The following is a 26,269-nucleotide window of genomic DNA, read 5'->3' as shown; positions in this document are numbered from 1 at the left end:
TAGTGGAAGTTTTCTTGGGTGTACATGTAGAGTACACCACAATGAGAAGTTCTTTAGAGAAAGACCCGTCATCAGCAATAACCCTCATTTTTGTAACTGTGAAAACTTGAACACGAGTGATATTCTTAAAGGTTTTCTAAAGTGAGAATCGTCTCATAAAGCCTTTTATGTGAAAGTTTAAAATTCTAAAGTTGTTAATTAAATGTCTAATATAGCCCAAACATGTTGACTTTAGAAAACAAACTGAATTTTGCAAAGGAAGGCAAACTTGAAAATAAGCCAGCATCTTAGGTGTGGAATACAATTTGACCTAAGTAGTTGTTTGAAAACTGGCCTCAATCAGTTTAAAAGCATTGTTAGGCCTGTTGTATAGAAGTACATATTGAATTTTACAAATTTTAATTTATTGGTTAAATCACCATGCATTATCCAGGTGATCTTATTTATTTTATATACTTCTGTCATTTAGAGTAGTTTTCATTTTACTTAATTGTGTTGAAATTATGCATGCCTCTATTTCAGTGCCTTAAAGTATTTTGAAAGCAATCTTGATAATGGTTAAAGAACTGTTGTCTTAAAGATGAAACACTGTTCATTAAAAGGATCTGTGAAATAAATAAAGAAAAAAAAAAACAGTTGCAACAGCAAATGCTGGCAAAGATTCAAAGAAACTATATCCCTCATCCCTGCTGGTGGGAATGTGAAAAGGCAACACCACTTTAGAAAACTGTTTAGCCATTTCCTATAAAATTAAACAACCAACCACCATATGGTCTAGCAGTTATACTCCTGGGCATTTATCCCAGAGAAATAAAATTCAGGTTCACACTGAAACCTGTACACAAATACTTATAGCAGCTTTCCTCTTAAAAGCCCAACTGGAAACGATCTCAATACATTTCAATAGGTGACTAGTTTAAAAGGCTGCAGGTCATACAGTAGCTTTAGTATAAGGAACCACCATACTGTTCTCCATAGTGGTTGCACCAATTTACATTTCCACCAACAGTGATAGGAGCATTCTCTTTTCTCTGCAAAACAGAAATAGAGTTACAGATGTAGAAAACAAACATGGTTACCAGGGAGGAATGGGGCGGAGGATGTTAAATTAGGAGACTGGGATTGACAGATACACTCCAGTATATATGTAAAAGAGAGAACTAATTATGACCTACTGTATAGCACATGGAACTCTGCTCAATATTCTGTAATGGCCTCTATGGGAAAAGAATCTTAAAATTGAGTGGATGTGGAGACACATATACATAATGTATAATCATATATATATATATATATGATTCACTTTGTGTATACCTGAAACTAACACAACACTGTAAACCAACTATACCCCAATAAAAAATTTTAAAAGTTGCAGGCCATCCAAACCATATATCCATCTGATTCAGTAATGAAAAGGCATGAACTACAGTTAACACACAAGAGCTTCAGGGAATTACGCTGAGTGAAAATGCTAATCTCATGTGGGTATATACTGTACATGTCTTTATATAACATTCTGAAAGTATGACAGAAATGGAGAAGTTATTTGTTGCCAGGTGTTGTGGAGTGTGAGGGTAAGGAGGAGGCGGGTGTGTACAGAAAGGTAACTTCAGGAATCTGTGGTGATGAAAAGTGGAGCAGTGGATGTGAGTCTACACATGCACTAAATACACATGTATACACACAAAACGGGAAAATTCTGAATAAGGTCAGCGGGCTGTATCAAATTAGTATCATAGTTGCAATACTCTATCACTTTTGCAAGATGTCATTGGAGAAAACTAGGTCAAAGGTACATATGATCTCCATATTCCTTATAACTGCACGTGAATCTACAATTACCTCAAAGTAAAATGTTTCATTAAAAAAGAAAGTGACATAGGGGATAAAGCCAACAGGGCTACAGTCCAAATGCAGCCCACAACCAACAGTTCGAGGTGACTTAACAATTGCCTCATTTGCTTCCCATGACCTTGGTACAAGATAAACACCACACCTCATAGTTCCATTTACCAATAAGGAAACGTGGTATCCTGGACTTCAGTGTGTAGTCCAAGGTCACAGTGCTAGTACAGAGGCCAACTCTGGGACCTGCTGGAGGAGGAACACAGTCTGCAGTTGATTCTGACCTCATCCAGGAAGTCACCAGCTCACTTACGTGGGGCAAGGTCTCAATGAAAGGATGGATGTTGGCTGCTTTGGCTGCGCTCACAATTTCAGGCATGGTTACGGGCCGACTGTTGTCCCCATAGGCGATGTTGTCGGCAATGCTGCAGTCAAACAGGATGGGCTCCTGGGACACGATTCCAAGTTGGGCTCTGAGCCACTGGATGTTGAGTTTCTTTGCTTCGTGACCATCTAGGAGCTGAAAACCAAACCCTACAAACTGTAAGAAGGACTTAAACAAAAAAACTGAACGGTATGTTACTAAGAGGACTGTGGCACATGGACGTCGGCAGCTTGTGAAATAGCAACCCTCACCGCCTGTAAGCTCTTACACTGTAAGAGCCTGTGAGACCCACACAGCCAACAAAAAGATTTTTTTTTATGGCGACTCTTTCTTGTTCTACCTGGGCCCTATCTTTCCACCTTACTCTCTCTGTTCCTCTCTGCCTTCATCCAAGCAAGTGTACCATCCTCTGCCTTCACCACAATATTGTAAAGTAATTAGCCTCCAATTAAAACCAATTAAGAAAAAGAAGCAAGCAATTCAGTGTCCTACTTGTATCTGCTGTCACCCGAACAGCTCTGACCTTTCACCTTGACACTGTGCCCCTTCTCCAGGCACACTAGGAAGAAAAGCAGATCAGTAGCAGGGCCCCACATTCTGAAAGCTGCTTATCTCCTGTCTTACCCCCCTCACCTCTCTTTCCCCTGAGAACTAGCAGTCTTCACCTACCCTCACTGTTGGCTAAGATGGCAAAGAATCTGCCTGCCAATGCAGGAGACTGAAGTTCAATCCCTGGGTCGGGAAGATCCCCTGGAGAAGGGAATGGGAACCCACTCCAGTATTCTTTCCTGGAAAATTCCATAGAGGAACCTGGTGGGCTACAGTCCATGGGGTCACAGAGTTGGGCAGGACACAAGGACAAGAGTTCAACTGAAAGTGGACAAGCTCAAGAGTAGTATCTTTATCTTTGGTGGTGGTTTTACTTTTTGTTTGTTGGAAGCAGGAGGCCTGATGCTTCTAGAGGTGCCTTGTGTTGTGCTAAGTGAGGATACAGCTTCCACAGTGCAAAGGACATGGTGAAGAAATACACACGAGTCCAACTAGTCTTGGCCTTTTAAGAAAGAAATCCCCACCAGAGGATTAGCACAGCATATCTGCAGAGCACTGTTGAGCTGGTTTCCCCATATTCATATCTTCATAGTAATTGCAATAGTGGAAACGTAAGATTTCCCCCCAAAGAAACAAGGTTTAACATTCTGGTGACTGTCTACATGGGGGTTGGCTCCCTGGGCCAGGTCGGTGGCTACCATCCCAAGGTAATGGGAGATGCAGGCATTATTGGTAAGAGCCACACTTCCGCTCGAAGAGGGCCAGGGGCTAGACACCAACAACATCAATGCTAAAAGTCAAATGTTAGAGGCCTGGAGGTAAGGATCAAAGAGAGCCTCGAGTTCAGGGTTAGAGAAATGGCCAAGCAGAGGGAGGGGAGGGAATCTGCTCAGAACTCTGGCAGGAGTGTGTGGTTACCTTTATAACCCAGGAAGCGAGTGTGTGTTCCACACAGGGGGATCCGGCTGGCACAAAGGGCCCAGGGTAGGGTGGAGATCAACGTCATACTCAGTCCTCTCTGAATGCCACTCAGTTCCAGATATTCTACCCGACTGTCCCCATATATTTGTCTGACTGTGGGCACCAGTTTGGGATCCACAGGATGTGGTCATATTTTCATTAAGATTATAGGTCTTGTCCGATAGTGCCTTAAATCAGATTACTGATCTCAGAAAGCATGCTCACCACTGTGCCAGCCAAGGGGTCATAGAACCGCTCCAGGAGCTGGACGACCGTGCTCTTCCCGCAGCCGCTGCTGCCCACCAGGGCCAGCGTCTGGCCCTTCTTCACCTCCAGGCTCAGCCCCCGAAGCACAGGCATGTTTGGCCGGGTGGGGTAGCTGAACATGACTTCATTAAGTGTCACATTCCCTTCAAACTTATCCTAAAAAATAGGTATGTTTATGTTGCTATTGGTCTGTTAAATCACTGGAATAAAAAGTATAATTTCAAGGAAGCTTTAACAGACACTTCAGCAGAGTAACATAAAATCCGTGTTCAGTACAAGTAGTGGCACCAGTTAGTATTGGCAGTAAGTTGTTATAAAATGAAGATGGGAACCAGGGCTACAGGTTAGAGTAAAGACAATCATAGCGTTGTTGTCTAAACTCAAAATTTCTGGGTCACTGAAGACAAACATTTAGTGTTCCAAAATGATAATTTTGCAGCAGGAGCCAAGTCAATGGCTCAAGGCCCAAAGGCGTGGGGATTTAGAGCAGTCTCAGTCTAAATTAAGGGTCGCAGCCCTTAACTCAAGCCCTGCAGCCTCTTTCACTCACTCACTTGGCACAGTAATTTTATCAGAACAGGAATTACATGATAAAGTCCCAAAAATGTTGCGTAAGTCCGCATCTCTTTACCCACGCTGCTTCACATTAGAATGTGCAGTGGCTTGTATTATACAAAGAACACCGAGAGCTAAGCCTGGAGACAGTAAACCCTTATTCCTCCTACACTGAATAAAGAGGCTGTCTTACCATTTATAATGTAGTCATCACACCAGGTAATGAAAGCCAAATTGCTAATGCTGTGACTCACAGAATTAAAGCCACATACCTTCCCTGCAGAAATGACTCAAAATTTTCATGGAGATTATTTAGTTCTAGTACATCTGGATATTTGTGGGTTTTTTTTTTTTTACTTTTGATGTGCTCAACTTCAGAATCCTTGCAACCCCCTATGAAATTTGAAAATGCCAGGAAAAGTTGGCCAAATATTATTAGCCCTGTAACTATCACAAAGCTGGTGAAGTCAATGTCCGCGTAATCACTACAAATTTATCCTGTGGTTACAACTGCCACTTGACATCTGCCTCTCATCTACAAGGGCTAAGCCACAAACTGCTGCAGCCTCTGACCTTCTACACCCCCTGAAAGGGGCTCAGGGCAGAGATCAGGGATGAGGCACCCTGAGATCTGGGAAAACCCTGGCAGAACAGGCCTGCAGATGGACATTTTCAGGAGAAAATTTTATGAACCCAGTTTCTTGCATCGTTTCATAACTAGAAAAGCACTAAAATCATTAGCAGAGACATCTGTTACTTGTGACTAGCAGAAAACCTCTGCCAAAATGTGTGCCTGAAGGCAGGTACCCCCTTCAGTAAAGTCAAATGGAACACTGACATTCCCCTCATCTCTTTGGAGCAGAGAGAGCTATCTCAGAGCTATCTGAGGTGCTGTCTCCCAGCTATTGGCCTCATTTTGCCCCAAATAAAACTTAACTCACAACTCTCACATTGTGCTTTTTTTCTTTTTTTCCAGTCGACATGATCTAGCAGACAGAAAACTTTGAGGAAAAAATTAACCAAGTGCTCATGAGACAGCAAGGAACTCACGGGCCTCAGGCCTTCTTCACTGTGGCTGTCAATCAAAGGTTGTCTTTCAAACAGCTGGAATAAGTGGGCTGCAGACAGCTTGGCTTTAGCATAGTCTGGAGCAAAGGAACTAGCATGTCCTAGAGCCACGGCACCCAACACAATTGCTGAGAACACCCTAGACGGAAGCAGAGGAATTTTGAAAATTAGTTTATTTAAGAGCTGACTCATTGGCAAAGACCCTGATACAGGCAAAGACTGAGGGCAGGAGGAGAAGGGGATGACAGAGGATGAGATGGCATCACCGACTCAATGGACATGAGCTTGAGCAAACTCTGGGAAGAGTGAAGGACAGGGAAGCCTGGCGTGTGGCAGTCAACAGGGTCACAAAGGGTTGGACACAACTAAGCATGCTCTGGGGAGAAGGCAATGGCACCCCACTCCAGTACTCTTGCCTGGGAAATCCCATGGACAGAGGAGCCTGGTAGGCTGCAGTAAATGGGGTCACAAAGAGTCGGACACGACTGATGTGACTTAGCAGCAGCAAGCATGCTCTGACTTCCTTCAGGACTTCTCATTTCCTCGATTTCATGGAACTTTGTAAAGTCCTTCTCTCTCCAGAAGTTGCTGATCAGAGAATCAGAGTTGTGATCTCAGGTAATTCTACTGATTAGCTGCATACCCTGTTTAGAGTTGAAGGAACTGGAGCTCTGGGTGCTGAAGGAACTTGATCAGGACCAGATCAGAAGTGAGACTTCCTCCTGACTCTACAGCCCTGACCTCCAGACAGTGGCTTCTACACCCCTACTCCCCACCTCTCCGCGGGGCAAACAATAATCCTTGGCACTATGCTTAAAGAATTCTTATTAGGCAAAATAAGCCTTTACTACAAACAGCTCTTCTCTTATAAATAAAATATCTGTTGCTACAACCCTCAAAAAGCAGTCATCTTAACTTAAAGGTCTATTCTCCGGTTAAAAGAATGGATATGGATGATAACATCTAGGAAGAACCAAAGATTCTGAGATCTGTGCGTGCATCCTCAGTCGCTCAGTCATATCCTACTCTGTGACTCCATAGCACACCAGGCTCCTCTGTTCATGGGATTCTCAAGGCAAGAACACTGGAGTGGATTGCTGTGCCTTCCTCCAGCGGGTCTTCCTGACCCAGGAATCAAACATGCGACTCTTAATGTCTCCTGCATTTGCAGATGGGTTCTTTACAATTAGTGCCATTTACAAAGCTATTTAGTTCTGGCATCAGAGCTCCCCAAAGAAAGAGGAGGGTAGGAAGATCTCTAATAATAATGGAGAACTTAAAAAAAAAAATTCCCCCAAACTTCTAAGGGTTTTTTCTTTTTTTGAAGCTGTTTATATTGTCTCTTTGAGCTACATTCAAATAAGTGAGACTAAAGTTTCACAAGCTTGAAAAAAACCTGAATCAAATTGAATCAAACTCCATGCACTGAATCTTCTCTGTTTTGCTACTGTACCCTGATACAAATTAGATAATTCTGGGCTGGGTATCATGGCACTCGGCTTCTTGTTTTGGTTTGTAAGTTAATTTTTTTCTATTTTTAAATTCTTTTTTAAAAATTGAAGCATAGTTGATTTTACAAGATTGCGTTAATTATTGCTGTGCAGCAAAGTGTAAACCTAATTATTAAAGTGTGTTTTAAGTACACGAGGCTGGGGATGGTGGGTGGAGTATTCACGTAAATACCTGAGAAGGTTGATTACCAAAAATCAAATTTTCAGAGCGAGATGAACAGTTCACCCGTAGCTAGCTGCCTGGCCTTCCTATAGAGCCTGCAATGCAGCCTTAGTATGAAAGACTTTAAAGGCTATCTTCCAATTACCCAGAATTTAACATTTTAAAGATAAAAATAAGACAGCTTTCAAAAGCAGGGCCAATTTCTTCAATGGTATTTTTCTAGACAGTATGTGGCAACCCACTCCAGTGTTCTTGCCTGGAGAATCCCAGGGACAGAGGAGCCTGGTGGGCTACCGTCTATGGGGTCGCAAAGAGTCGGACACGACTGATGCGACTTAGCAGCAGCAGCAGCAGCATGCATACTCCAAGTGGGAATTCCCAGTTGGCTGTTTGCGTCTATCTCTCTGAAACCACTTTCTACTCTCCAGCTCTACCCGACACCATCCTCCTTCCTCTGTGCCCCAGAGGCTAACCTACAGGGTCTGCATCGAAAGGTTTCCTGTTCCTCTGGCTCCTGATGGCGTCTGGCAAGGACCAGCATAGGAGGGATGGAGGCTGGAGGAGAGGGGCCAGGGCATTTGTTGTGTTGGCCCCTTTCCTGGTGGATAGTTGCAGTGTCCAACGCACACCGCATGCTGGCTTCTGAAAAGTCCTCCTTCTTCTTGCCCTTCAGCCTTAAGTAACATCTTGGTGGTTCCTAGCTAGGCACTGCTGACCTTGATACATCTCACACCTTTAAAAACAGACCCTTAATTTTTTTTAACTGGAGGATAATTGCCTTACAATGTTGTGTTGGTTTCTGCTGTACAACAATGTGAGTCAGGTCTAAGTATACTTATATCCCCTCCCTCTTGAGCTCCCTCCTCCACGCCATCCCACCCCTTGGTCATCGAGCTGAGCTCCCTGTGCTATATATAGCAGCTTCCCACTAGCTATTTTATACATTGTAATTTATTTATGTCAATGCTACCCTCCAAATTAAAGAGACCCCTTACTTTGCAAGATCATTTGTCCCTGCTAGGATCCTGACTGATGCAAACATACATATTCCTTTTTCATGGTTATTTTAATTTTGGATGAAAACAAAAGAACAGCATGTAAACTCTTTCACTTTGTCTGTCTCGACCCTGTTTTTTTTTTTTTAAGTTGTTTGCTGCTGCTTTAAAAATCATCCCATCACATCAGAAATATGCCAAGTGATCTTAAAAGAATAGCTTCCCTTTGGCAAGACTAGACTGTAACCTAATTGAATGTATTTGGCATATTTCTGAAAGACCATTGGTTAGCCTTGGAAACTAAGACAATAGGAAGGCTAAGAGGCAAGAGTGGGCAGGGTCATCCCAGGTCTGGTTAGGGAAGAGAGTCTTTCCCAGATTTCCGTCATGCATTCCTATCCCACTGGCAAGGCCATCTTTGCTTGCCCATAAATAGTAAGGTATTTAACCTCTCGCTGTTTTCTAATTATGTTTTATTTCCACATTGAAAATATCAGCTATCCTCCTGTCCTTCTATGTATTACTAGAAGTCTGGTTTATGATCGTGCTCACTAGCTTGGTTGACTTCAGTCCACTCAATAAATGAAACTATCCTTGGAGTACTCACAACATCCAATTTCTAGAGTAGATTCAACTCTCTGGCTTCATCATAAATTAGTTTTTCAGTCTACTACAAACTTTTGCATAGACCTACTGAAGCTCTGTTATGGAATAATCTCAATAAATTTTTAAAAATTACTTACAGAATAACATCTCTGAAGCGCATATGTCCATTTACGATGAGATAGGCACCAAATCGAAAACAACCAGCATAGGAAAAATACATAAATGCTTGTGAAATACTAAAACTAATCCCATAGACGTGTGCCTTCCGCACAGAATTCCTGAAAAGCAAATTAATATATCTGTAACCATCTCTTCAGCCTCTTTAACACTGGGTTATACAAACAGCACAGCTTCTTAGTCTACCCGTTAAATTCTGCTCCCAGTTATAACCAGAGGAGGTGACCTAACCTCTCTATATATCAGCTTTCTGATTTGTAAGAGGGGGATAACCAGGATATACAAAACTGCTTTGAGATCTAAATAGACAATATAAATGTCTAGTACAGTACCTAGCTCACAGAGGATGTTCAAATGATAGTTGCTATTCTTATTACACATGAATATCTAGTAACTCAGACATTCAACCCCTGATATAAACATGATTGTTGTGTCAAAAATAAAGAATGTCAGAGTTAAGACTAAAGTTTGAATTGTCTAAATTTGATTGTCTAATATTATCTCGTCTTCTGTGACTAGTTATAATCTCTTATGTTTTGGATTATAGTCTGTTCGTGTTTTGGATTCAGAAAAGTAGGGTCAGCGAGATCTACATGGGCACATCAGAACTTCTTCCTGGGACTGGATCCCACCAGCCCCAATGCAAGTTGTTCTACACCATTTCTAATTAGACCTCATGCTGTCCTCTACTAGTTTCGCTCCTTTATTACACTTCGTTATTCTAAATCCTCCCAAAGAATAGTAATTCATTTACTTTCAGATTAGAAGGAAGGCACTTGGCAAGAGGGAAAATTCAAAATATTACTTATTGGCTAGTTTAACTTATGTGCTGTAGAGATACTATCACAATACTTAATGTTACTGAACAATTTACAGTGCTACTGACATGCATGTCAAACATCAAAGGGACAGAAAAATGTCACTACATGAAGTACACATAACGAAGACGGTGGACACACTGAGAAATTCACAAGCATCTCTGTCCAAATATGCAAGTGTTCAAAACCACTGTTCTAGTGCACAAAGTTGTGATTCAGCTCGTGTTCGGTTCTGTTGGTGCTAAAATATATCCATTCATGAGAACAGGCCCAAGTTGGAAATAAGTAACAAACAGACGCTGGAGGCTTGTCGAGTTGCTCAAGAATAAAGGAGAGAAACAGACTGTGTGTCTTTGTTTTCAGGATAGGATGGATCTGGCCCTCATCCAGAGAATAAGGGAAACAGTTTAACCGCAAAGCAAGTCTCATCTTTGGTTTAGTCTTACACAATCCAAAGAAAATAAAGGCTTGAGCAACTGCCTAAAAGAATGTTCACCCTGAATCACCAGATGGGTTGTTTATGTTGCCTGCACTGGTTAAAAAAAAGTACTGGTGCAGCCCCCTGTTCCTGTTAGCTCTCAGAGATCCCATCATACTATTTTTATAAGAAATGTAAAAATCCAATCCTACAGTCCAACTGCATCAAAAAATTACTTGTTTTCAGTGAGATAATTATTGAAGAAAAGGTCATCCTTATAATCATATCACTGTTTGCAGCAGCAATAAAAACTGCAATCAAAAATTCAGCCCCAAAATTGCAAATCAATAATATTAGGTTCTTAGTAACAATCATTGGAGAAGGAAATGGCAACCCACTCCAGTGTTCTTGCCTGGAGAATCCCAGGGACGGGGGAGCCTGGTGGGCTTCCGTCTATGGGGTCACACAGAGTCGGACACGACTGAAGTGACTTAGCAGCAGCAGCAGCAGTAACAATCATATGCTCATTACCTGTAAGCTCCATACAATTTTTCAACATACATGGATTCAAATTTTCTTTCCTGGGTCAAGGACACAACTGTCCTAATATTTTCTATTGCCTCTGTTGCAATCTGTAACATAGAACAGACCTTGATTAGAAGTGGGGCTTTTACTTCTGAAATAATAAATACTTTTGAAATAATAATACTTCTGAAATAAATAAATAAATAGTAAATATACACATATGTATTATATATATAATATTTTATATATAAATAAGTCTCAGGGCTCTGTCCAAAGCTTCCATTGATGAGTTTTCAATTCCTTCAGTTTGTAGAGCATGGGCATAAAGTATTATTCATGACAAGCTCTGTGAGGAACCTGGGGCATCTTAAAAGCACCATTGGTTGTGCTATTATGTATGGTGGGTAAGCCTTCCTATGCCCTATATGGAGAGACAGATCAGCTTAGGGAAAGAACAGTGGTCTGGACACGAAACCTAATTCTATTCCCAGCCTTGCCACCAGGCAATTACTTGACTGGCTTTAGTCAAACCCCTCTGCGACTGCTTTCTTTATAGGGTAGGATCTTAGAAGAGATAATCATGCTAAGTCACTTTAGTTGTGTCCAACTCTCTGCGACCCCATGGACTGTAGCCTGCCAGGCTCCTCTGACCATGGGATTCTCCAGGCAAAAATACTGGAGTGGGTTGCCATTTCCTCCTCCAGGGGATCTCCCACACTCAGGGACTGAATCTTCTGTGTTGGCAGGCGGGTTCTTCACCAATGAGCCACCTAGGAAACCCCAAGTGATTTCTAAGGGCCTACTGAAGGTGCAATCATTTCTTCCCTAAGGTACACCGCTTCTTAGGAAAGAAAATGCTTATCCTCATTTGAGAACATTCCAACTGTTAACACTACGACCTGGCCTTAATGATGAAACCAGGACTTGGTTTCACTTGGATTTAGTTTCTGCACTCGAAGGCAACTCTGTGACTTGGGAGGGCCTGCAGATACAGAGTTAAGGTCACCAGAGCATGTGTAGGAAGCTGGCCTGAATATTCAGCAACTGAGGAACAAAACAAATGTCTAGACAGACTCAGAGACAAGAGAGCTAGTGGCTCTAAGAGAGGAGCTGCTGGGGAGCCTGCAGTTGCCATCAGCTGTCTGTGTTCCCCAGACTCCCGCATGTCCTTATAGCAAACCCTTTGACCCAAACCCGCCAGAGCGGTTTTCTGATTGTGACAGCTAAACCACCCCTGACTGAAGTTAATTGTCTGTCACTCTGCTATTTAGCCTAAATCAGAGTTCTGCAGTTGATTCATCTAAACCATTGGCACCAGGAGCATGAGACAGAAATCTAAAATGAAATCTTAGGTTGGAGACTTTTATCTCAGTTCTCAGCTTCTGGAACCCGATGAAGGAAAGATACTCAATACTTCAAGCTGAAGCGCCTTTCATCTTTATTATAAATGAAACATCTAACAGTAATCACAGAATTACTGTGAATAGAGAATGCGCTGGAATAGAGAATGTGCTCAGCCATGTCCGACTCTGTGAGACCCCATGGACTGTAGCCCGCCTGGCTCCTCTGTCCATGGGATTTCCCAGGGGCAAGAATACTGGAGTGGGTTGCCATTTCCTCCTCCAGGGAATCTTCCCAATCCAGGGATCAAACCCACATCTCCTGCATCTCCCAAATGGCAGGTGGATTCTTTACTGCTGAACCACCTTGGAAGCCCCAGAATAGAGAATACAGATTGGTTTTTACTCTGTGCCAGATATTACTTCATGTGACAACCCTGTGAGGTCCATGTTTTTATTCCTGTTTGCACAGGTGAGGAGCCAAGACACAGAGCAGAGAAGTGACTTGCCTAAGGTTCCAGAGTTCATGAGTAGGTGGGACAGGATTCCCTACCAGGCTATTTGATGCCAAGTCCCTGCTCTTAACCCATCATGCTCTTCTACTTTCCCTGCTTTGTAATTTATACAAGGAGAAACTAGTTGTTAGGACTTCCCACTCAACTTCTCATTTTCTGGTCCCTGGATTGTGCTTCGAGGGTTCATTCTGGTTCAGCAGGCCCCTTATCTCAGTCAGCAGGCAGGGCCTGAGTCAAGAGGGTGACTAAACAGCCTCCCTCCCCTCTTTCCAGTCCAGCAACCAACACCCTCATTACTAAGCCTTTTCTGAAAAATGAAAATGGGAAATTATCCTAAGTCCCCATGTTCCTGAACCATGACTAATCTGCACACAAGTCAATGAAAACTTTTAAAAAAACAAAAACCCAGTGATGTGGCAGTAGAGCAGAGGGCGGGGGGGGCGGTGCAGAGATTCCAAGACCTTTCTAACCCTCATTTTGGGTTAACAGAGTTGACAGAGTAAACCAAATTGACTGAATTGCTGATAATTAATATTTACAATTTCTAACCTCTCATTAAAAAAAAAAACACTCATTAGGTTAAAGTAGCTACTAAAAATATTTCAGACTGGTCAATGTGAGTTGTTCATCCTCTGACCCCTGAAACGACAGAGTAGTAGCTGAAAGGAACCTGGGACATTATCTGGTACAATTTCTCAAGTTATTTAAGTGAAAACTGAGGGCAAGGGAAGTGGGGGGTCTTCTCCAGTATGATATACTGAGCGGCTACAAGGCCAGGATGGATGATCCAAGATGGCGTTTTGTTTGTCAAGCTGTTCCATTCTAACAGCCCTACTCCTGCCAGAAAACTCTGGCAACTTTCAGTGTCATTAGCCATTTTTAACAGAAGTAAGGCTCTATTAACTAGATTCAAGATGTTTTCTTCCATGTAACTGGTCTAAGAAAAAATGATCTTCATTCTACCTACTGACAATTTCCCTTCTGAAATGTGAAAAGCAGTAGGGTTAGGGAGAAAGGAAACAAACACTCTGGGGTGGTTTTTAGTGGTGACAAACAAAATGATGCCATAAAGGAGCCACAGCCAGAAGCCAAGAGGGTCTTCCAGGACTCTGGATACCTGAGAGCTGAAGCCTGGGAGTCATGCTGACTGCTTTTCTTCCCCATGAGCTAGACATGCTATTTGCACCCCCTCGAGTAACCATAACTGTATTAAGGCTTAGGCAGTATTGTCTGTGAAAAGGCTTTGCAAATGCTGTGCTGTAGAAACTACATCACAATTTTCACTATCTCTTCACTTCTTAATGTTTCAATATAGCATTATATTTACATAAGTAAGGGTAAAAAATTCCTGGTTGTTGTCTACATTTAACATTTAAATACATGTACGTGTAAATAAAATGTAGGTTTAGACATATTTAAACCCATATGAAGAGGCTATATAGGAAAGAACTTTGAAATAGACCAGGACTTGAATCCCAGCCATGCCTTCAACTTGTTTCATTCTTGGGTTCCGCATTTATAAAATTGGCAAAACATTAGTACTTGACTCATAGGATTCTTGTGAGGATGAGTTGGGACATACAAATACTTAGAACAACAACTGGCTCAAAGAAAGGTCCAAGTTTAAGCGTGTGCCCAATTGCCATTACAATTAGAATCACAAATCTGAGCATTACTGCCCTCTGGTGGCTGCCTCGCTTAACTACAGAAATCACAACCAAGAAGAACAGGACTGACTTAGAACAATACACTTATATATTTCTCTGCCTTAAGGACTCTTCAACTGTAAAACAGGGGTAACCTTTGCCCTAACAATGGCATCAGTGTACAAAGTAAAAGGTGAAAGGAACTCTGAAAATTCAGAAATTTTCTGAATGCAGCACTTTCTATATGCTAAAAGTTTTACATTAATTATCCAATTTTCAAGTTCTAGGCATTGACACAGTAAGATATTTCATACTCAGTGTTGACCATTATTAATTGTAGGGAGCATTAACATTATTAAAACATGCATGTTGTAACAAAGCAATCAAATAAAACCCATGTCTTAACAACCATACTTATATCAACCGAAACCTTATTTGACCCACCTTTCCAGCAGTTTCCAGTTCCTTTTTATCTCTTTTGGCATTTCCAGCCATCAATTTCATTTCAACAATTCCTGATACAGCAATAATTGGAACAACCGATAACAGCAAAAGGGTTAATTGCCAACCGTAGATGAATGCTATGATAATACCAGTTCCAAGGTTAGCGGTATTCTGTGCAATCAGAGCCAACCTGGTCCCAGTGGCCTGGATGAGCAAAAGAAGAGAAGGAGCAGTATTTTAAGTTGCAGACCCGTGAGCTATAGCCTTCAGTCTCCTGGTCAGAAGCATGAAAAAGGGATTTATGCCTGTGCTAACATTTGCTCTCTTTCATTACAATAAACCCACAATTGTTGTTACTGTTTAGTCGCTCAGTCACGGCCAACTCTTTTGCGACCCCATGGACTGCAGCATGCCAGGCTTCCCTGTTGTCCACTGTCTACCAGAGTTTGCTCATACTCATGTCTATCACCCTCTTCTCTTCCTGTCCTTAATCTTATCCAGCATCAGGGTCTTTTCTAATGAGTCGGCTCTTCACATCAGGTGCCCAAAGTAGTCTCATGCGCCACTTGGGAGGCTCTGCAGGTTATTCTCTGTCTGTGCCTTTCAACTCTCACTCCTTTTCTGACCACGTGGATTCAGCATCACAGAACCAAGTCATCACTGTTCTGCTTTGGGGAGAGGCTGCGGGGCCTTTTTCCTGAAACCGATGTTTAAAGAGGAAATAAACCTCGGACACTGGTCATTTTAAAGCCTGTTTGCTTCCCATGTATAAGAGGGAGGCTCATGAGTTCCAAGAGACCATCAGTTGCAAAGGGTACAGATCCTTCATAAAGATGAAGTACTGTTTCCACCAATCAGAAAACAAGGGATGTCATAGGGATATCACAGGTGACATCTTGTATTGTGCAGAAGCAACGAGCTTTGCGTAATAGGCCTCAGCTCCAAGGCTGGGGGCGAAAGCCAGGGAGAGGGCGGCACCCTCCTTGGTTCAGGGTTGGGTGTGTGATCCAAATTAATCTAAATTAGATTAAAAGGAAGGGTGTTGGTTTGGTGATTGAGGTCCAGATATACCTTCTCTTTCATTGGATGAAAACCAAAAAAGCTTATAGCTCCGGTTACTCCCAGAAGCCACCTTGTGGCAACAAGAAAAGGAGCCTCAGGGTGACGCCAATTCTGAGGACTGAAAGCTGCTCAGAGTCAACAGAGTCCTGGGTCCTTTTGGACACTTGTGAGCCAATGGATCCATCAGCCCTGAAGTCTAACCTTCCTCTTTGTTGTTCACGCCAGTTTGAGTTTTCTGTTATTTGCAGCTGAGGCAGCTTAACGGTGGCAGCTATTCCATATGTTTATCCCAAACCAAGTTAAAGAAAACCAGTAGTAGAATGAAATCTACATACCCCTTGAACTTGGGAGGCATCCATCGCAAGTCTTGTAGAAAGTGCACCCGTACTATTTTTATGATCATCAAACCAGCTCATGTCCTAAGGCACAAAATACACCTTTAAATTAGTTGCAGATTAAAATCAGCAGAGAAAAATCAGATGAAACATCTCAAACTCTCAATGCTGAGGAAGTAACCACTCTGAACTTGGGTGTTAGAGTTCGGGGGAGACATCCTATGTGGTGGGGAGCCCTGGTCCCTGCCCTGAGCACACACTGGGAGCCCACAGGACCCCTCCCAGCTGTGCCCGGAAAGCACACCAGTAGGGACGGGGCTTTACCCAGATTTCAACCAAGCTCACTGCCAGCTTCACCTGAGACCATGGCACCTTCGGGTCCATCCACCCACTCCTCACAACCTGTGCTCCCAACACCTGCTCCCTGATGGGGCCACTCCTCTCACAAAGGGTGGCGGAGCCGGGCTGGACAGGGCTCTTTCTTGTAAATTCTAGGCACGAGATCATCAGCCCTGGTTTATCACCATGTTTTGCTTTGCTTATTTGAAGCAAGGATTAAAGAGTCTATCTTAGGGCTTCCCTGGTGGCTCAGTGGTAAAGAATCCACCTTCCAATGCGGGAGACGAGTTTGATCCCTGGTCCAAGAAGATCCCACATGCTGTGGGTCAACGCGAAGCCTGTGCACCTCAACTGCTGAGCCTGTGCTCTAGAGTCCAGGAGTCACAACTCCTGAAGCCCGTGTGTGCCCCAGAGTCCGTGCACTGCAACATGGGCAGCCCATGCACCGCAGCTAGAGTAGGCCCCTCTTGCAGCAACTCAAGAAAAGCCTGCACAGCAATGAAGACTCAGTGCCACCAAAAACAAATAAATAAAATTTAAAAAATTTAAAGTCTTAGGTATGATTTTAATTATATGCCCCTCATCCACAGAATCTTTTAGTTTCATATAATTTTCCCTACATAGCAACAGTTTAAAAGACACTGAAAAATGTCTTGCACAAAATATGATACCAGCCCCGTGCCTTCCTGTGAACCAGAATGTCATCAACTCCTGTCAACTACATGGATAATATTCTGGCCCTCTCTTAAGCCTTCTCTATAAGATAGAGAATTCATGCGTGTGTATCTTCCCACAAGTCCTGTATTAGGCTGTCACCCTCCTGACAGGGCCAACAATGCATGTGATAGCCCCAAAGACCAGCACACCATCTGGAACATACTGAGTGACGCTTGAGTGAACCAACAAGTGAATTAAAGTGGAAAAAGAGCTCAAACAAAACTCAATGATCAACATTTGGTGACGCCCATAGTAAGTTGCGTCAACTGTTGGGTAGAAACCCTGCCAACCACTGTTGCCTTTGTTGAAAGGCATCCTGGAGTCTCAAGTGACTCCTCAGGGCCTGCACAGAATCCAGAAAACACAGACAGATCCTTGAAGTGAGAGTATCCATGTGGATAGAGGGAGTTGCAAAATAAGCCCCCAAAGTAATACTAGTACTAGACCCTATTTATTACATTAACTAAGCCTATTCCCACAAAAACCCTAAGGGGTCTTTGGATACTGAAGGACTAGAACAACTAGCGGGGATCTGACCAATTCCTGCAGGAACACCCAGGACACATGGCACAGAGGGCAGCACAGCGAGGCTCGAAAGGAAAGGAAAAAACTGCTCCGATGCACACACCTACCTGTCTCAACATCGCTTTAAAAGCCATTGACCGAAGCCTCGTGGTGAGGATCTCACCAGCCTTCCCAAACGTGAAGCCCTGGGCAAGAAGAAAGGCTCTTGTCTCTCTTAACCATCACAAGCATTCTGACACAAGTGTGTGTATTCACATGGAATTCTATAATATTTATATATGACCCAACTATTCAAATAACAAAGTCTATGATCAGATACTAACTCAAAGTCCCAACTTCAAATTCATGTGCTGCTGCTGCTGCTAAGTCGCTTCAGTCGTGTCTGACTCTGTGCAACCCCATAGATGGCAGCCCACCAGGCTCCCCCGTCCCTGGGACTCTCCAGGCAAGAACACTGGAGTGGGTTGCCATTTCCTTCTCCAATGCATGAAAGTGAAAAGTGAAAGTGAAGTCGCTCAGTCATGTCCGATTCTTAGCAACCCCATGGTCTGCAGCCCACCAGGCTCTTCCGTCATGGGATTTTCCAGGCAAGAGTACTGGAGTGGGGTGCCATTGCCTTCTCCTCATGTGCTGCTAGATGTATGCTATTACAGCTGGAATAGATAAACAGCAAGGACCTACTTACAGCAGAGAGAACTATATTCAGTATCCTATGATAAACCATAATGGAAAAGAATATTTTAAAATGTTTATATATGTATACCTGGATTATTTTGCTGTACAGCAGAAATTAACATTGTAAATCAACTCCACTTCCATAAAAAAACAAAAAAAATTCATATACTGGTAAATCATTGGTACACAATAGAATCCTAAGACCAAAATCCTTAAATGTGTCTTAGAAATTGGCTTCTGACCCATTCTAAAGAGACTTCCTTTAACTCTCATGGACAATATCTCAGTGAGAATAATACCGTCTTAATTACAACCTTCACAGTGTTCCTAATGCTTGAAGCAAAATGGTCTTCAATGCAAGTAACAAAATTCTATGCCAGGATGCATTTTGGCTCCTGTAGTGCAGAGCATATTGAAAAGAAGAGACATTACTTTGCCGACAAAGGTCCGTCTAGTCAAAGCTATGGTTTTTCCAGTAGTCATGTATGGATGTGAGAGTTGGACCATAAAGAAGGCTGAGTGCCAAAGAATTGATGCTTTCAACTTATGTTGCTGGAGAATGCTCTTGAGAGTCCCATGGACTGCGAGGAGATCAAACCAGTGAATCCTAAAGGAAATCATCCTTAATATTTATTGGAAGGACTGATGATGAAGCTGAAGCTCCAATACTTTGGCCACCTGATGTGAAGAGCTGACTCACTGGAAAAGACCCTGATGCTGGGAAAGACTGAAGGCAGGAGGAGAAGTGGGTGACAGAGGATGAGATGGTTGAATGGCGTCACCAACTCAGTGGACACGAGTTTGAGTAAACTCTGGGAGACAGTGAAGGACAGGGAGGCCTGACATGCTACAGTCCATGGGGTTGCAAAGAGTCAGACATGAATGAGTGGCTGAAAAACAACAAAAATTGGTCCCCAAGATTTTTGGCATCAGGGACCAGTTTCACAGAAGACAATTTTTTGACAGATGGGGTGGGGAGATGGTTTGGGGATGATTCAAGAGCATGACATTTATTGTGCACTTTATTCCTATTATTATTACATCAGCTTCAGCTCAGATCATCAGGCGTTAGATCTTGGAGGCTGGGGACCCCTGGTGTAGACAGAGGAAGGATGTCTCTAGTGCTGGCTCCAAGTGAGTTTGCTGCTTCCCTGTCACAGCTCTGCCTGCTCTCAGATCAGTCAATGGTCAGTCTACTTGTCTTCTCCCAGCATCCTTGCCAGACACTGCCCTCTTTCTAATTATAGAGAGCAGCCCAGACGTCCACAGTTGGGCTTACTTCCGGGGCCCTGGGATGGGTCTCCAGCCACGTTGAGTGTTGTTGCAGGCCTGTGGGGTGCTCTTTGGGAGCATACATTACTAAACTGAGAGGATGTGTGGTCAGTGCCCCCGGAGTCCAGGCCTAGAGTTCGCTGATTTCCTAGAGTACCTTTGCTGGAGATTGCTCAAGGACCGGTCATCTACCCGGTGGTGCAACACGTGTTTGTAACTAGCTCCACTCCCTAACACACCAGGGCTTGTGGACATTGGACACTGAGTTGCCAGCAGCAAGGCAATCGCTCCTAAACAAAAAGTTTGGCTTACTTTTACCACTGGTTCAACAATAGCAAAAGAACACACTAGGCATGACTAGGAAATATTTTGTGGACTTAATGGATTGGACTAGAAAGGTACTGAGTTAAAGAGACAAAAAGCCACTGGTAAAAGTCTAGGTAGACAAGTACAATCAGAGTTTACTAGGTCATTTTGGCCAGGTCTATAATATCTAAATGCAGTATAGTGTGCATTCTTTCAAACAGTTCATCAATTAAGGAAGAAAAGATCAGAGAAGTTACGTTTTATTATGTAAAAAGTAAGGTGATTTAGACAGTAAAGAATCTGCCTACAATGCAGGAGACCCAGATTCGATCCTAGGGTCGGGAAGATCCCCCTGAGTAGGGAATGACTACTCACTCCAGTATTCTTTCCTGGATGATCTCATGGACAGAGGAACTTGGGCCACAGTCCATGGGGTTGCAAAGAGTCGGACACAACTGAGCAGCTAACACTTTCAGTTTCAAAAAGAGAGTACTGTTGTACTGATTTTTTTTCAGTTTATGTCTCGTTGCGTTTAAATGGGACTTATGTTGTCCTGTGAATTAAAGTCTCTTTTCTCCTTGGCAGTGAATGTCTGCAGAGGGCGAACCTGTAACATGATATAACTTAGCACCCAGGGAAGTCACAACATCTACTACTTAGGACTCTGTCCTCTCAAAGAGCCTTGTGCCAACTGAGTCTGTAATTCATTTCAGTCTGAGATTTGGAACCTCCAAATCAAAAATAAGGGTTTTTAAATTTTTTTAAATTTTAAATTGGAGTATAATTGCTTTACAATGGTGTGTTAGTTTCTGCTGGACAACAGCATTAAGCAGCTATAAGTATACATATAAGGATACATATCTCCCCTCCCTCTGGAGCCTCCCTCTTACTCAACACCCCCGCCCTGGGTCATCACAGAGCACCGAGCTGAGCTCCCCATGCTATACAGCAGCAAAGCTAAGGTTTGGATAACCTGTTTCTTTTACTGGATTTTGATTAATCAATAATTAATCTATATTAACATATAATTAATGAAAATCTAATAGATAACTAATCTATATTCCCTGCTTGAATATAGACTCGATAAAGAAGATCAAATTATAGGTACCTACCTGAAGGAAGAAAGTAAAAAAGGAAATAATTCCCAGGCCTAAGAAAAGCAATGAAAACGTGTTGCATTTCTGCTGCTTCACTTCATCGTCTCCTGGTCCAAAAATCTACAAGAGAACATTTACAATATCCACTTGGATTACATGAACCTTGTATATTCCTCCCAGAAACAATGGCTTGAGCATCCCATTTTAAAAACTAGGTTTTGAATATGTGTTGCTTTTTTTAACTGTGGTAAAATATATGTAACATCAAGTTAGCTGAATGTTAGATTTTAAGTGTACTACGCAGTGGTGTTAAGGATATTCAGAGTGTTGTGCCACCTTCGCCACCATCTGTTTCCAGAAGTCTTCATCATCCACAATGAAATCCTGACCCATTCAATAAGGACTTCCACGACCCCGCCCCTAACCATCTAGTCCCACCATTCTACTTCCTGTCTCCATGAATTTGAGGGACACAGTAAGTGCCCTACATATTAATGAGCTCAGTTCCAAGAGCAGATTCATAAGTCCAATTTTTTTTTTTGTAAATCCAACAAAGTTAGCCTAGATACCCCAACAAACACGATCGGCTGCATAGTAACAGGTTTCTAATACTTATCGCAAATGCATACATAAAAAACAAACACAAAAAATAAAGGAAATGTTTTTCATCTTACAGTACAGAACCCTGTAAAGTACAGTAGCACAACAGCTGGCGCACAGGGCCTGGCATGTGAGTTTGCGTCTCTGAAAGTTCACAACCTGAAGGTTCGCGTGTAGAGGACTTACTGAATGTGGTTATTGACTTGGGTTGAAACACTGCACATGGACTGTGTGTGGCTGCACACTGTCAGGTGTATTCCTCTTCTGCTGCACCTGCTGTTCCCTCTGCCTGAACTCCTTCTGCCCCTCTCCTGCCTCTCCCCAACCCCACAGAGCCTCGGCCCAAAGAGGTCTCTGCTGACCAAACTGCACGAAACAGCACCCCCATTGCCAGCCCCTCCACTGCCTGACTATGCTTTTAAAATGCCTGCTATCCTGTGACATGTAATATACCTGATTTGTAAGTGTGTGTGTGCTACGTGTCTGTCCCAATAGAAAGGAAACTGTTTGGGGGCAGGACTTGGTTTATTTTGTTTTCTACTCAATCTCCAAAAGCTCCATTTGACACCAAGGAGAGGCCCCCACATATAAATACAGCCCACACTGTTTTTGAATTGCAAGAGAGTCAGGGACTGCCTTATTCTGTACTGTAAAAAAAGTTGGCGGGTTCTCCCTAATTCATTTATTTTTTAATTTGTGGTCTTAATTGTAGACCAATATTCCAATTTAGAAGCATAATAAATACTTTATATGATGGGGAATAATTCAACTCTAACAAAAATTCTCTCCAATAACATTAGAGATTAACTAAGATTATAAATGTTGGATTTTATGGAGTCTTAGATATTTCTGATCACTTCTGATAAACATCCCTCAGGGAATTTAACAATCGGATTGTAGGAGTTTTCCTTCTGTGTCTCAGCCTCTCCAAGCCTTGTAAGGATTACTGAACAATGATGTAGCAGATAGCACTTCTTAATACTCACTTTGAGGGAGACACTCTTAAATGCTTTCTGTACATTAATTGTTACTTATCTGTCTTTTTAAAAATTTTTATTGGAGTATAGTTTTTATCATCTCTTAATCATCAGCCAATCCAGGAGGTAGGTTTGTTTTCCAGATGAAGAAACTGAGGTACAGCGAGGTGAAGCATTTGCCCGAATTTGCACAGCAACTGGGGGCTTCCCAGGTGGCGCTAATGGTAAAGAACCCACTTAAAATGTAGGAGACGTAAGAGACGTAAGTTCCCTCCTTGGGTCAGGAAGGTGCCCTGAAGGAGGACATGGCAACCCACTCCAGTATTCTTTCCTGGAGAATCCTGCTGCGCTCCACAGGGTGGTAAAGAGTCAGACATGACAGAAGCAAATTAGCACAGCAATTAAATGGCGAGGCCAGTCTGAGCCCAGAGCCCGACCTCGTCAACCCGAGACTTGAACTCTTCCCCAACTCCCACCACCCAATGACCCTGTGAGGTGAGCATCTCCTCTCCACAAACAGGGTGGGGATCACGGCCTGACACCAGTGACCCGAACGAAGAGAGTGAACAGAATGCCTCCTTCAGGGATCTTACAGTTTCTAATTTCCTTGATGCAAATCTGGCTGACTTTTTCTTTTGCCTCATGGCTTTCCTCAACAGGGAATTAAAGCCTTTGGCTTAGTTTCATTGGAGGCTGCCTTACTGCAGAGGGGACTGGTTGGCATGAGAACTGATTTCGTGGTTAAGTGATTTCACTCAGGCCATCCAGTGGTGTTTCGACACTCACCGCTATCATTTCTGAGAAGATGACCGAGAAGGCCGGCTGGAGCGCCCCGTTGGCAACGGCGCACAGGGTTCCCACCAGTAAGTAGGGCCACTCTGTCCTGTTCAGTTTCAGGATCTTCAGAAAAGACACCGGTGGCACAGATTCGTCCTAGAACACACACACATCAAGACAAACAGGCAGCAATACCACAGTCACCAGGGTGTGGACCCAGAGAGGGCCCGGCCTGCCCTCCAGGAACGCACAAGTTGGGCGGAGGGAATGACTAGGCCACAGCAGACCACGGGAGGGTCAGACAGGATGTGACAAGATGTTCACTGTGTCCCTGTCAATCCTAAAGGAAATCAACCCTGAATATTCACTGGAAGGACTGATGCTGAAGCTGAAGCTCCAATACTTTGACCACCTGATGTGAAGAGTCTACTCACTGGAAAAGACCCTGATGCTGGGAAAGACTGGAGGCAGAAGAAGGGGATGCAGAGGATGAGACGGTTGGATGGCATCACTGACTTAACAGACATGCGTTTGAGCAAACTCCGGAAGACAGTGAGGGACAGGGGAGCCTGGCATGCTGGAGTCCGCAGGGTTGCACAGAGCTGGACGTGACCGAGTGACTGAATGACAACAAACGGACTGCACAGCCTAAGCTGAGGGAGTCCACCACCCAAGCAGCAGTCCTCATGGTGTGACCAGCCTTCCTCTATCCCAACCTCAGCAAGTGAGAGGAAGCAGAATCTGGGAATCAGATGCCCTAATATTCAAGTCATGATGTTGGGGTCACACAAGGTAAGACCCACAAATAGATGGGTTCAGCGTCCTCACCAGCACAAGGCACTGAGATTCATCTGAGGACCTGGGCCTGGTCTCCTCACCCCAGAACCCTGCCGAGCACCTTATCCATGTCACGTCCTAACTCACAAAACTATAGTACCCACGCCCTTCTCTTTCACCGCTACCAACTTTACTCTGCATTCCCCGCAGACTTCTGCTTCATAGCTTCACTTGTTTTGTGATTTTTCCCCCCGTTTGTTTGTTTACACATCTCTGTGACTTTAAGATGTCTTGGTTTATGTCTTGGCTTTCACCATGGCTCAGATGGAAAAGACTCTGCTTACAATGCAGAAGACCCAGGTTTGATCCCTGGGTTAGGAAGACCCCCTGCAGAAGGAAATGGCAACCACTCCAGTATTCTTGCTGGGAAATCCCATGGACAGAGGAGCCTGGTGGGTTACAGTCCACGGCGTCGCAAAGAGTTGGATACGACTGAGACTAACAGAATGACCAACACTTCATCTCCTTAGAAACGGCCCGATGCCTGGCACACACCAGCTGCTCAGCAAGTGTTGGACCTGATGTTTGGTCAAGCATGAGGGATTTAAGTCACATAAAGGAGAATACTCTAGGGAATTCCCTGGCAGTCCAGTGGTTAAGACTCTCTCAGCACTTTCACTGCCATGGGCCCCGTGTTCAATCCCTGGTCAGGGAACTAAGATTGGACAGGCTGTGTGGGGTGGCCAAAAATAAAAATAAAAAGGAGAATATTCTGATTATAGAGTTGGTTTCACAGTAAACTAGATACCATATGTGGCAATGGAAACCCATGGCCTTACAGTTGTTTAAATAGGTCACGTTTGTGTCACTATGAAATACAGAACATAGGAATAGTTTCTATTCAGCCCTTTGCTTTCAAACCACCCCTATCCTCTGCATTTTAGGGGTTTTTTCCCTCCCTAGTTAGCACTATCTTTTAGATCTGGCCTCCAGCCTGATAAAGGAGCTCAGGCTGCTTTTCACAAGCAAACAGTCCTTCTAATCAGATTTAATCTCCCCTTCTCCCTGGGCATACCGTTTATCCCTCTATGATGGCACCAAGGACAGTTGTGTTGATTGTAGCATTTTCTGCCTACCCCTCTTTGCATTTCTCCAAGAGAAGTGCTCCTCTAAAATACCAGACTCTAAAGATGTATCAGTGTAACTATCCAGACAAATGAGAAAATGAGAAGCAAATACTTCACAGCCAAAAAGGGAGAAACTGTTTATCTTACTTACAATAATATTGCACCACAGTAATACAGTGTTATTCTCTTTCCATAAATACACCAAGATTGAGACTGCTAAAAGAGCCCTTCTTATCTTTGCAGTGAATAACAACACGGGCAGAGAAAAACAGACGCAACGAACTCTCAGGAGGATCAGTTTCTTCAGGCCAACACAAGAGGTAAAATACACTTATTAACTGCTGTTTAGTTGCTAAGGCAAGTCTAACTCTTTTGTGACCCCCTGGACTGGATGTAGCCCACCAGGCTCCTCTGTCCATGGGACTATCCAGGTAAGAATACTGGAATGGGTAGTCATGTCCTCCTCCAGGGGATCTTTCTGACCCAGGAATAAAACCCTTCTCTCCCACTTGGCAGGTAGATTCTTTACCACTGAGTCACCTGGGAGGCCCCAGATTTTATGAGTAAATAACATCAAAGTGAAGTGAAAGTTGCTCAGTCGTGTCTGATTCTTTGCGACCCCATGGTCTATACAAGTCCATGGACTTCTCCAGGCCAGAATAATGGAGTGGGTACGTTTTCCCTTCTCCAGGGGATCTTCCCAACCCAGGGATCAAACCCATGTCTCCTGCATTGCAGGCAAATTCTTTACCAGCTGATCCACAAGGGAAGCCCAGAAATACTGGAGTGGGTACCCTATCCCTTCTCCAAGGGATCTTCCTGAGCCAGGGTCTCCTGCATTGCAGGCAGATTCTTTACCAACTGAGCTATCAGGGAATAACATGAAAATATACTCC

General features: G+C 43.4%; 1 protein-coding gene across 4 annotated transcripts in view; it reads right to left on the bottom strand.

The window, feature by feature from the left end:
• The window catches only part of LOC129552321 (phosphatidylcholine translocator ABCB4), an 80,892-nt gene that overhangs the window by 6,000 nt on the left and 48,623 nt on the right, over positions 1–26,269 (bottom strand). Inside the window, exons 17-26 of one of the 4 annotated variants that reach the window (XM_055420609.2) lie at positions 23,479–23,625; positions 21,131–21,235; positions 17,873–17,950; positions 16,185–16,268; positions 14,788–14,991; positions 10,849–10,949; positions 9,042–9,182; positions 5,612–5,768; positions 3,965–4,162; positions 2,159–2,365 (exon numbers count right to left, since the gene is read on the bottom strand). In XM_055420609.2, the coding sequence (XP_055276584.2) occupies positions 2,159–2,365; positions 3,965–4,162; positions 5,612–5,768; positions 9,042–9,182; positions 10,849–10,949; positions 14,788–14,991; positions 16,185–16,268; positions 17,873–17,950; positions 21,131–21,235; positions 23,479–23,625 (1,422 nt within the window). Of the gene's footprint in view, positions 1–2,158; positions 2,380–3,964; positions 4,163–5,611; positions 5,769–9,041; positions 9,183–10,848; positions 10,950–14,787; positions 14,992–16,184; positions 16,269–17,872; positions 17,951–21,130; positions 21,236–23,478; positions 23,626–26,269 lie in introns of those variants that run through there. The other 3 variants (XM_088833818.1, XM_088833813.1, XM_088833811.1) reach the window with 3 other exon arrangements.

Source organism: Moschus berezovskii, chromosome 3, assembly GCF_049115385.1.
Source record: "Moschus berezovskii isolate FMDL1 chromosome 3, NW_MosBer_1.0, whole genome shotgun sequence".
NCBI lineage: Eukaryota > Metazoa > Chordata > Mammalia > Artiodactyla > Moschidae > Moschus > Moschus berezovskii.
This window is presented reverse-complemented; position numbering and strand designations above follow the sequence as displayed.